The 13,115-nt window shown below is 34.9% G+C and overlaps 1 protein-coding gene across 14 annotated transcripts in view; it reads right to left on the bottom strand.

Moving 5' to 3' along the window:
• Positions 1–606: 606 nt before the first annotated feature.
• The window catches only part of OXR1 (oxidation resistance 1), a 477,189-nt gene continuing 464,680 nt past the window's right edge, over positions 607–13,115 (bottom strand). For all 14 annotated transcript variants that reach the window (XM_008001339.3, XM_008001336.3, XM_073018312.1 and 11 more), the window contains 4 exons: positions 12,752–12,904; positions 10,927–11,022; positions 7,416–7,489; positions 607–2,490 (listed from right to left, as the gene is read on the bottom strand). In XM_008001339.3, coding sequence (XP_007999530.2) covers positions 2,355–2,490; positions 7,416–7,489; positions 10,927–11,022; positions 12,752–12,904 — 459 coding nt within the window. In that variant the 3' untranslated portion in view covers positions 607–2,354. The remainder of the gene's footprint in view (positions 2,491–7,415; positions 7,490–10,926; positions 11,023–12,751; positions 12,905–13,115) is intronic.

Below are 13,115 nucleotides of genomic sequence, written 5' to 3'. Positions count from 1 at the left end.
GAGAGCTATCTTTTTTTCTGACATCCAATCAATAATCAACTCCTGTTCATTCTAACTGATAAATCCTTTCCAAATCTATGCTTCCTTATTCCCATTACCACTATTCTTATTCGGGCCTAATCATTTTTTTCTGGACTTTATAAAAGGCTCGCTTTCCCTTTGTCTCTAGTTTTTCCCTCTACTCATCTACTTTTCACAGATATTTTCCTAAAGTATACACCTGATCATGTCATTCCTCCTTTCAAATGTTAACTGAACCTATGGGATAAAAAATATCAAAATTTCTTGGCACTGCATACACAAAACTGTTTATGACAAGAGGCTTAGCTTGTTACGCATTCTCCACTCAAAATGAAAACAATGTACTTTAAAAATATCAAGTAACTTGCACTTTCCCATGTGTCAAGTGCCTTCTCCCATCTCCATTTTAAAAAATGTAATGCTCCCTCTAATTGAATGCATCCTCCCATCACTATTACTCCTAACACCATGACCACCACCACAATGTAAGCTATTAGAAGCATTTAAAGAAAAAAAAAAGATAGTAGTAGGCTTAATCAAACAAAGACTTGCTAAGAAAATGAGTATTCAATAAATCCAAACTCATTTGTATTTCTGTATTTGATTTTATTTGGTATATGCCACTATGACCTTATTTTAGTTGAAATCCATTACAGGATGTTTTTATTATGATTAGTCAACTCCACAAAGACAATAATACTGCTGTGGAAGACCAAAGGGAAAAAAACTGATATATTTATTTACAATTCCCTATATTGTAAACATTTAATCTATATATTGTTACTAACTTATAATGAGACGAGGAAACGATGCCCTGTATTTCTATTCATATTCAGCAATAGCATATTATAATAGAACATCAGATTTTCTTTTCCATTAGCATTATGCTTTCTTTAAATAATTATCTAAACTTTCAAAAGAACTAAATATCTAAGTGCTATACAACTAAATCTACTTAAGCCAATATTTGGCTTATAATTTCATTTTTAGAATAACTTAAAGTGCTATAAGCAACCCGGCAATCAACACTTTCTATAAGAACAAAACTACCTTTAAACATTAATTTACAAGATATACAATGTTTATCTGGAATAGCTGAAATTTCAGCACAAAGTCACTGTCACATGTATAACAGCAGGATTCTTTTTTGCATAACATGAAGCTTTAAAATTAACTGATGAATTATTGCCACAATGGCTATTATTGGTTTACTACAAAAGAGGATAAGAACTACTAGCGTATTCTATCTTTTCATTTTTTTTGAGGTCACTTGACAGTAAGTTTGCATATTCAACAAGTCTACTGAGTTACAATATTGTCTACTATAATCATTGCCCTTTATAAGAGCAAATGCTAATGGTAATTAATAACATATACCACTCAAAGAAAATCACACTTTTTTTTTTTTCCTTTTGAACAAGAGTAACCTATATTTTGGGAGTTGGTGTGCAACAAGGCTAAAACAACCAAATTATAAAACAGTATATACCTGACACAGTATGTTGAGGAAATATGCATCTGTTTCATAGTTTTTGTACTTATGATAATGCCTTACTAAGCTACACATATGTAAATAGTATGTTTTCTTGCTTAATATATTAAATCCAATAGAATCATTAAGTTCTCATTCTCCTTTGTGATTTGTAACTTTATAATTTAATGATGAAAGCATATGCCCAAACCTGCAGATCATGTGTATTGTCATCTATTACAATCAAAATTCTCCTCAAATTTCATTTTTCTTAAAAGGAAATTGAAACTACCTGCAACATTGTTACAGAGAATGTTGTAGTGTGAATAAAAACTAGAACTCAGTGGTCTATGAAGTATGTAGTATTTTGGCATGTGATTTTTCCTTCATAAGAATAAGATGAACATGTCCAAATGTTACCTGTGCCAACTTCACAGATACAGAAGTATCTAGTCTTCACTTCCTCAATGCCCCAATTAGACTGTTCTAGTAAAAGAATCAATATAGTTAAAAAATAAATAAATCAATACAGGTTCAACAAAAGAGCACCATCCTATTAGGGAACTGAGATAACATGTGAAAACGAAGTTGTCATTATAATCAAAATGTTGCCCAAATTCTAACAAACCCAAGCTGTTATACTAGTACATGGACGCAGTCCATAGTGTTAACCTAAAGAACTCTGGGACAAGAACATGATTTGAAAAATAAACTCCAAAATTATACTTGTAATAAATGGTGATACAGACTAATTTTAAAGCACAAGTGACATGTTACACTGTATTGCTTCTTGAACTTTCCAAACAATGCTTGTCCATGTCAGGTTTGGGCCATTCTCCTGCTAAGACAGAGAGCATTGTATTTATTCAAAAGCCCAGATTTCAATATCTTGGATAAAGAAATCTTCCTTCTTAGAAAGTGTACGATTCCCAAACGTTTTACAAGAATGGCTTCTTCCATGGTAGAGATCTCCATCAAGCCAAAGAGCAAATTCTCCTCTGCAATACATAAATAATAATCTGTTAATATTTATGCCCTAAGTTGTAAAACAATTTAAATGAGACTTTGAATACCTAACAACCCTAAAATTACTAATTTTCTCAAATGCTTCCCTACTCCTTTCCACACTGACACAATTTTGTTTTACTCCTATTCCATTAAAAAATTATTTATGGGCCTGGAGCGGTGGCTCATGCCTGTAATCCCAGCACTTTGGGAGGCCGAGTCCAATGGATCACCTGAGGTCGGGAGTTCAAGACCAGCCTGATCAACATGGAGAAACCCCGTCTCTACTAAAAATTACAAAAAAATTAGCCAGCTGCAGTGGCACATGCCTGTAATCCCAGCTACTCAGGAGGCTGAGGCAGGAGAAGCACTTGAACCCAGGAGGCAGAGGTTGCGGTGAGCCGAGATTGCACCATTGCACTCCAGCCTGGGCGACAAGAGTAAAACTCCGTCCAAAAAAAAAAAAAGAAAAAAAATTATTTATGATACCGACCAAGGAACAGTGTCCTCTAACATCAACTTCATGAAGGATTAGCTTTTGAGACAGGTACTACTCTGTGATTTTTTGCCTGGTATTACCAGTTTTTCTCTGGGCATTTTTTTAGTATGTTTTTTTTTGTGTGTGTATGTATGTGTGTGTTTATCTTTTTTGTATGGTTTTAACATATTTAACACGACTTTCTCAAAGGCACAAAAACTCAGTATCATCTAAAATAAAATTTGGGGATTCATGTTAAGGACCTAGTAATTAACTCTGGTTTCCTGCCATAGGAAGCTGTTTGCAAAAGAGCTCAGTTTGAAAGGACTTTAAATGGACAAATATGTGATGCTGAGATTCAAGCAGAAGAACCAAGATATAATCTAGGTATAATAGGAACTTAACAGATAGATTATAAGGTCCAATTTATCTAATTATCTAATACATAACCTGGAGGGGAAAAAACCAGGTTATGAGAGGACTTTTTTCTACCCTCTAGAAAATGTTTCCCCACCTAATAGAAGAGGAGAGGGAGCAAAGACTAATAATTAACATAATAGCCAGAGAGTTTTCCCTTGGGATTCTCTAAATCTAAACTAGGAAATCAAGTCAGCAGACTGGAGCCAGAGTTTAGGAGGAAGAGGGTTTTTAAAAAAATATAGGCAGTTATAATTCAGTGAAAGAAAAAAAACTGGTCTGCGATTAAGACTTGTCTGTCAACTCAGTGGCCACAACTTATGTCAAACTTAGTTAAGTCACTTAACCTCTCCGGGGTAGAGTTTGTCAATTACATAAAAACACACAAAAAAGAAAAGCATATTAGGTAATCTGTAAAGACTTACACAACTCTATAATTTGGATGGCTATAATACCTTCTGACCTTCAGGCTTGCCATCAGGAGTCACATGGCATCACAGAGTTAACTGACTTGTATGGGAGAGGAACTCACCTATTTTTTTTTTTTTTTTTTTTTCCCGAGACGGAGTCTCGCTCTGTTGCCCAGGCTAGAGTGCAGTGGCGCGATCTCTGCTCACTGCAAGCTCCGCCTCCCGGGTTCATGCCATTTTCCTGCCTCAGCCTCCTGAGTAGCTGGGACTACAGGCTCCCACCACCACCCTTGGCTAATTTTTTCTATTTTTTAGAAGAGACAGGGTTTCACTGTGTTAGCCAGGATGGTCTCGATCTCCTGACCTTGTGATGCGCCTGCCTTAGCCTCCCAAAGCGCTGGGATTACAGGCATGAGCCACTGTGCCTGGCCTGGAACTGACCTATTTTTAACACTATCTTAGAATGAAAGAAAGGAACTATTTATTTATACTCTGTAATAAAAAACAGCATCAAATATATAATGTATATTAATTACATATATACATTTTAAGTATAGAGATATGTTTCTAAGTAGAGAAGGGTGGCTACAGTGACCATGTAGAATGGTTCCTTTAAGAGTTGGGGCCAAGTGCAATGCCTCATGCCTGTAATCCCAGCATTTTGGGAGGCTGAAGCAGGTGGATCACCTGAGGTCAGTAGTTTGCGACCAGCCTGGCCAACGTGGCAAAACTCTGTCTCTACTAAAAATACAAAAATTAGCTGGGCATGGTGGTGAGTGACTGTAATTCCAGCTGCTTGGGAGGCTGAGGCAGGAGAATCACTTGAACTTGAGAGGCAGAGGTTGCAGTGAGCCAAGATTGTGCCATTGCACTTCAGCCTGGGCGACAAGAGTGAAACTCGCTCTCTCAAAAAAAAAAAAAAAAAAAAAAAAAAGTAGTGTAGTAAGTCACAACAACCAGGTGAAGAGATCATCCTGTGTCATTCAAGAAGAGAGCTGACAGTACAAAAAACTGTAATGGGATAACCAGTGATGTGGTTCTTATGAACCTCTTCTGTAAATAAAAATGGGACTTTGCTAAGATGCAAGATCACCCTGAAAATCATAACAATCCAGAGTTTGTGAGACGGAAGCACTGCAAAAACTAGATGGTCCTGAAAATGCCCCCTGCCCCATGAGGAAGCCATCACTTGTTAAGGTTCAAATTGAAATTCATATTTGACTAATTTAACTTCAAATGCGCATTTATCATGTTTCAGACATTGGCACTGGAAAACACAAAGATAAATCAGAAACTGCATTTGAATTAAAAAGTTTATGGTCTTATGACAATAGACTTCTAGAGGCTCTAACACTACTGGCAACAACATGCTTTTTAAAGAGATATCTGAATCCATGAGCCTTTTAAAGTGCAAATAGACTATCACAGCCAACCTATTAGAAAGGAGAATATGAAAGGGTCAGACTTCCTCACAAAAACCTTATTTTGCTAAATATGAAAGGGTTAAAAAAAGATTAGACATTAGTTGTAATCTCAGATGACATCTAAGAAGTACCTCAAAATTGACCTTCAAGATTCATGAATGTCACTGATGCTGCAATAAGTTTTATTACCAAGTATGAATAGTTTTTTCCAAGGTAACCTGAACTTTCTGAAGCCCTGAGTAGAAGCTTTCAATATTTTTGTCAATTTCTTAATATCACATATAAAATTTAATTTGTATATTCATTTTAGGACAATGGATGTCTCTGCATTTCATCAGCATTTCAAAAGGGTATGCGATATCCAAATATTCAAGTAAATGTATTTAAGACAGATCTGTCCCAGGTGAAACACCTGGAAAGCCAGAAAGTGTATTTTTATATGAGCAATGCTTTCAAAGATGATTCATATGACTTTCTGAAAAGAGGAAGGAAGTAGAAGGAATAAACGCAGTGTTCTAAATCTTTAATTAATGTCTTACAGCTCATGCAGCCAAAGATACTGCAGGCAGAATTCTTCCTGGTATCAGAAGGGAACAGATCATGTTGGATGAAAGAAAGTAAGTAAAGGTGGCTATCAGTTTAGGTGGCTATCAGTTATTGAGTACTTACTATATGCTAGATACTATACTAGGATTTGCACAAAAATCATATCCTTGTGAATTCCTTATAATCTCCCTGTAAAACTGATTTAATCTCCAATTTATAGCTAAGGAAAGTTTAGATTTGTTAGGGAGTTTGCTCAAGATACCACATATAGCATAAGTTGAAGTGAGAATCTGAATCAGGTCTATTGGACTCCTAAGCCTACATTAAGTCCACTACATCATTATTTTTCTTTTGGGGTGCCTTTCCTTTGGAATTCGGGAATATTAATTCCCTGTAGTTTCTGCTTTCTGAAGCTGTACTCTCTTTCCAACACTGAAAACTTATATTAATTTATTATCAAATAACCCAATGATTACTTTAGCTTGGTGAAATCATGTTGTACAATAAAATCTAGTTCCAGCAGACATCTAATGGCATTGTGTATGTCATTTTTGAAGACTTAAAGCACCCATAAAATCTTGAAATTATAAGCCACTAGCTTGAGTGGACCTCTTGGAGAGCTAACAGAATCACATGTAAGACTACTGTTTTGGGGAGGGCTGAATGATACCCCCTCAAAAAGTATAATTGGACCATGTAAATATATGCTGAGTTCAACAGCTAAAACTAACAGAGAAGTCTACAATAACCATGATCACTTTTTAATTGCCCTAATTATATCCCCCACACCTACTTATAGAGAAGTTGTAAGAAAATTTGTTAATAATAGAATAACCCGGGATGATGAATATTCTTTGGTGGTCTGAATAAATTATCATTATGTATCCTCAACTGTGGGATACAAATATTGTAACACTTTTACAAGTCTGAAAATTATTTAGCATACCCATGTCTAACAATGAAAGACAGAAATACCAAAGGAAGGAGTTGATGCTTGTTAAGCCCAGGCTAGGTGGGACCAGAGCAGCCTACCTCCCAACACTGTCAAGATTAAAGGAGGCTGGGATACCAAATGAAAAACAAAGTTCCTCACAGCACTTGCAATGCCAAAAAAATCATATTATTGTCTGATTCATAATTGTTAAAAACAAGCAAGCAAAAAACCCCTGAAAACTTGAGGGGTCCCTACGATTTTCTACAGAAATACCCATTTCTATTATTGTCTAAAATATCATTCCAAATGGTCTCCAGAGTAGAATAACATGAAAACAATTGGACTTCTTCTATGCATTGGGAGAAATACAATACTATTCCATCACAGTTATTTAAAAATTAGAGAAGTTCAAAGGTACTGAGATATTTCCCTTTAAATTATCAAAGAGCCACTATGCTCTAAAGAAAAAGATGGGTCTTAATAAACAGTGAATAAACTGAACAGTATTTTAAAACGAAGAAACAAATACTCTACCAATAGTTTCAATAACTACACTTGAGCGCCTTCTTGCAAATATACTTTCATTTTCATAATATACAAATTTGAATTCTAATGTCAAAACTTTCTAAAGATAACTGAATTTATAACTAATCCAAATGCATTTTAAAGTTCTTCAAAAATCTCATAGTGAAATGTCCAAGAGACTTACCCTCCACCACCGAAAGCTAGTGAATCCATGTCTCCTTTGATAAAAAACATATTATCTCCTGTCCACTTAAAGACCTATATAAATTTAAAAAAAGCTTTAAATATATAGATGAAATGGTTATAATACAGAGTTAGTTCTCCAAAACTCAAAAGAGTTAACAAAGCCAAGATTGACAGTATAGGAATAAGAACACCACAAAAAGCTTGGCACAGAAGGCTCTGGTGGTTTGGGTTTCAGTGTTTATATGACTAAATTTGAAAGCACATACTCTATCACTTAACTTTCAATTCCAATTTCTCAAATTTTGTTAACTTTTCACACACACTTCTTTCTCTTGACTTACAGACACCAAGAGTTGGATGGTAAATAGAAAAAACTGAAGAAAGAAGTAAATGAGTTGAAAAAAAATCAGACACAAATGCATTAACTTTTACCATTAAACATAAATGTATGTTAATTTGATAGTATTTTAACATAGGGCCAAGGCCTTTACTTTGGATATATATTTAATGATCATAGTTCTTAAATAAACCACGCCCATAATGGGTATTTATGATTTCCAGTTTCAATTTCTTTAAACAGTGAGAACTTAAAATCATTTGAGAAATCCAAAAGCAAACTAGACATTAATACTCTTAAATATCTTTTTCTAACCGTTTATGGGTGTTTTACCTAAACCTAACATAGTAGCAATTTCTAGCAACTTACCTTTATCAAGTTTTTCAAATGTGTTCACTACAGTTTTCAATAAAACTTTAACACTTGTTTTTCATAGTTACGTAACATTTAATTGACTACATTATTACACTTATCAGGCAGCAGTAACATAAAAAGTGTGAGAATAGGCACTACTGATGCTTAGAAAATGCTGTAATAACTACAAGCTTTCAATTAGTTGTTGCTATCAGTTGACATATTTTATGGAAGGAATCAAAAAGTCTTGGTTATTCTGGTGACCTAGTTAAGTACAAATTTGCTAAAAGACTTTTTATCATGTAACCAAATCATTCCTATTTTGTTCATTTATTTTTATAACCAATGGTGTTGATTCCTTTTCTTGAGATTAAAATGAAGGTTTTACGTGCCACACTCCAATGTGCCCGAGATACTAATATTGCACTCAACGTTTTAAGAATAGTCACACATTCACTAAAATTCATTTGTATCTTTACATTTTAGATTAGCATAAGAATGTATTCCATCTATGTTAGTCAAGGCACAGTAAAGCCACACAGGTAAAGAAAAAGAAACCAGTTAATAACTTTTTATTTAAATCCAAATAATTTATTTTTTATACTTTCATGACTTACATCATTAAGCTTAGTCATTAAATGTTTCTAGAAATTTCACAATGACAATTTATAAACAGAATAGTAATGATAATGTATATTCTTTACTAAGTCCATAATTTGTGTCTGGTGCCATCCCAAGTATTATATATAAATGATCCTCATTTAATTATTAAATGACCATGTCATATTTTATGATTCCTCATTCTATCTACAGGAAAGTTGAAGTTCAAAATGGTCAAAGAAAAGTTAAGCTACCAGGGAGTAAAAGGCAAAGATAGGGGTCAAATGCAACTGACCCCTATCGAGTCCATGACTCGAAAGTACATGTTTTTTTCATTTATGCCATCTTTCTTTTTTTTCCTTCAACTTAAGTTCAGGAGTACACGTGCAGGATGTGCAGCTTTGTTACATAGGTAAACGTGTGCCATAGTGGTTTGCTGTACAGATCATCCTATCAACTAGGTATTAAGCCCAGCATCCATTAACTATTATTCCTGATGCTCTTCTCTCCCTCCCCGCACCCTCACCCTGCAATAGACACAAAGTCTGTGTTGTTCCCCTGAAATGTGTCCATGTGTTCTCATCATTCAGCTCTTTCCTGTAAGTGAGAACATGTGGTATTTGGTTTTCTGTTCCTGCATTAATTTGCATGGTGTATATGGTGTATTCCATGGTGTATATGTACCACATTTTCTTTATCCAGTCTATCATTGATGGGCATTTAGGTTGATTCCATGTCTTTGCTATTCTGAATAGTGCTACAATGAACATTTGTGTGCATGTGTTTTTATATTAGGAGTACTTATATTCCTTTGGGTATATACCCAGCAATGGGATTGCTGGGTCAAGTGAGATTTCTGCCTCTAGGTCTTTGAGGAATTGCCACACTATCTTCCACAATATTGGAACTAATTTACACTCCCACCAACAGTGTAAAAACATTCCTCTTCCGGTTGGGCATGGTGGCTCACGCCCGTAATCCCACTACTCTGGGAGGCCGAGGCATGTGGATCACCTGAGGTCAGGAGTTTGAGACCAGCCTGGCCAATATGGCAAAACCCCGTCTCTACTAAAAATACAAAAATTAGCTGGGCATCGTGGTGTACACCTGTAATCCCAGCTACTTGGGAGGCTGAGGCAGGAGAATTGCTTGAACCTGGAAGACAAAGGTTGCAGTGAGCTGAGATCATGCCATTGCACTCCAGCCTGGGCGACACAGCAAGACTCTATCTCAACAACAACAACAACAAAACAAAACATTCCCTTTTTCTCTGCAACCTTGCCAGCATCTATTGTTATTTGACTTTTTAATAATAGCCATTCTGACTGGTGTGAGATGGTACCTCATTGTGGTTTCGATGTGCATTTCTCTAATGATCAGTGATGTTGAGCTTTATTTCATAGGTTTGTTGGCCGCACGTATGTCTTCTTTTGAAAAGTGTCTTCCCCCACTTTTAAGTTCCTTGTAGATTCTGGATATTACACCTTTGTCACACGATAGACTGCAAAAATTTTCTCCCGTTCTGTAGCTGTCTGTTCACTCTGAGGATAGTTTCTTTTGCTGTGCAGAAGCTCTTTAATTAGATACCATTTGTCAATTTTTGCTTGTGTTGCAACTGCTTTTGGCATTGTTGTCATGAAATCTTTGCCCGTATCTATGTCCTGAATGGTATTGCCTAGATTTTCTTCTAGGGTTTTTATAATTTTGGGTTTTACATTTAAGTCTTTAACCCATCTTGAGTTACTGTTTGTATATGGTTTAAGGAAGGGGTCCAGTTTCAACTTTCTGCACATAGCTAGCCAGTTCTCCTAGTACCATTTATTAAATAGGGAATCCTTTCCCCATTGCTTATTTTTGTCAGGTTAGTCGAAGATCAGATGGTTACAAGTGTGTGGTCTTATTTCTGAGTTCTCTATTCTGTTCTATCGGTCTATGTGTCTGTTCTTATACCAGTACCATGCTCTTTTGGTCACTGTAGCCTTGTAGCACACTTTGAAGTCGGGTAACGTGATGCCTCCAGCTTTGTTATTTATGCTTAGCATTTTCTTGGCTATTTGGGCTGTTTTTGGGTTCCATATGAACTTTAAAATAGTTTTTCCTAATTCTGTGAAGAATATCAATGGTAGTTTAATGGGAATAGCACTGAATCTATAAATTGCTTTGAGCAGTATGTTATGCCATCTCTTTATAAACAAAATATTGAAATAGTGGTCCTTACCTCAAACTCTGGACAGAATGTAAAAACAAAGGTTTCTCCAGTACCATAAAAGCCATCACTCACTTTAAATGGCTCAGATGCTAATGCACCAAAAACCTAAGGATAAAAAAGGCATGTTCAATTACATGACTAACAAATTTATTTCAGTAAGCATTATTTCATCATATATGTTTAAATAAAATGCAAAAAAGAGAAATCTGGTATAGTTTCATCTAATCATACTTAAAAAGGGAAAAATGGCTAGCTGTTATATAATTTACATTATTGTCAAATATAAAGCATATTGGTTTTTCAGCGGAAAAACAGATTTTTTCCTAGTTTTTAAATTTTGGGATTTTATTTAAAGTAATTAAATAGACAATCTTAAAGTAGTTAACACATTTCAGGAGGACTTATATGTACAACGTATATATGAAATGGATAACATGATGCTATGGGATTGTGGTGCTTAATAAAATGAGTCCTTCACTATAGGGAAACATTCTATCACTTTTAAAATATGCTATTTTTTTCCTCTATCATTATACAGTAAATTCCACGAGGGCAGGTGTTACGTGTGAATTATTTTGTCCTTTAACCCTGTGCATGATCTTATACAAGACACACAGTACCCTAGTGAAAAAATTGATGAATAAGAGATTGACCAAGTAATTTCAGTGTTATGAGTTGAAGTTTCCACATCAGAAATGGGAGTGCAGACAGTCTGACAGATAATCCGTACAGTCACTGTCTATCCTGACATTCTATCTTTATAGTCTTAAATTTGAAAATATTTCCTTATTGAAAGGTTATTTTATATATATATTATAGAAAAGTACACAAAACATAAATGCATAGCTCAGTTTAGAATTATCACAAAGCAAAGTCCCACGCAACGTTCATTCAGACCAAGAAACAGAACACCACGAGTTCTAGAAGCTCTCTTTGTGCTCCTTCTCATCAGTAGGCTCACCTACCTGAAGGAGTTACTAGCCTAACACCACTATAGATTTATTTGGCCCCCTGATAAAACTTTCTATAAATGAAATCATAAGAAAGTTACTCTTTGGTGTTTGATTTCTAATTCAATATTATGTTTGTGACATTCATCTACGCCATGGCATGTAGCAGCAGTTCATTCATTTTCGTTGGTGCAAATACTTTTTCTTGGGTATGTAACCTTGGACAAGTTGATGAGCTTATGTCACAGTTGACTCATTCTTTAATATAAAGATGATAACCGTATCAATCTCATAGGGCTTTCACGATTAAATAACATAATGCATAAGTGATTAGTCAAGTTCCTGACACATAAAACACTAAAGGTGTTAGTAATACTAGTGTTTTGTTTTAATATTGCTATTTTACCTTCTCATCAGTTTCCAATTACAACTGACTTGAACTTGCTGTTTGAGGAACAAACCAATATTACTCTTATTTGTGCTTTTGTTCTGGCTATCACCTTCAAACAATTATTTTTAATCAAAACTTTACCCATTATTCAAGATTCTGCCAATTTCTACCTTTCCCATGAACCTCATTCTTATTTCCTCACTTTTTCTAGGTTCTAACAAACCTACCATTTTTCCCAGCATTAGAGATATTGGTATGTGCAAATGTTCTTTTCTACCACTCTATAATCCCTTTGAAGGCAGTAATTCTTAATCATCATGCTCATATCTATCCTCTGTAACACTCAACATTGCCTTGGATATTTAAAGAACCCAGCAATTATCAGTTAAATAATAAAATGTACTAATAAAGTAATGTTTATCAAAGAAATATGCTAAAAGTTACTGTTACTGCTCTTAAAGGATAAGCGATTTATGCAGTTAGTGTTTCATACCTGTCCATCACTGTCTTTAATCACCATCAGCACTGGGGTGTCTAAACCTGTCATTGTTCGATAAAGAGTTTTCAAGCTTGTGCCATGTTTTCCAGTACCATAAACAAGAGTCCATGGATAGCCAATTGTTCTTGGTGGAAGATGCTTGGTAAGCTTTAAAAAACAAAGTGTTAGTATTTACTTGATAGCTTGTTGTTCATTACGTAGAATACTATTGCCAGCTGGAATTTAATGGTGCTTATATAATGTAGGCTATAAAAATAAATTAACAGTAGAAATTATTATTCTCAAAGATACTAAGATGATTGAAAAGTATTACACATTTCTCAGCATAAAATATTAATTGTCTATTAGGAAAATAGAG

The sequence above is a fragment of the Chlorocebus sabaeus genome, chromosome 8, assembly GCF_047675955.1.
Source record: "Chlorocebus sabaeus isolate Y175 chromosome 8, mChlSab1.0.hap1, whole genome shotgun sequence".
Taxonomy (NCBI): Eukaryota; Metazoa; Chordata; class Mammalia; order Primates; family Cercopithecidae; genus Chlorocebus; species Chlorocebus sabaeus.
Note: the sequence above shows the minus strand (reverse complement) of the source record. Positions and strands in the feature narration are given on the sequence as shown.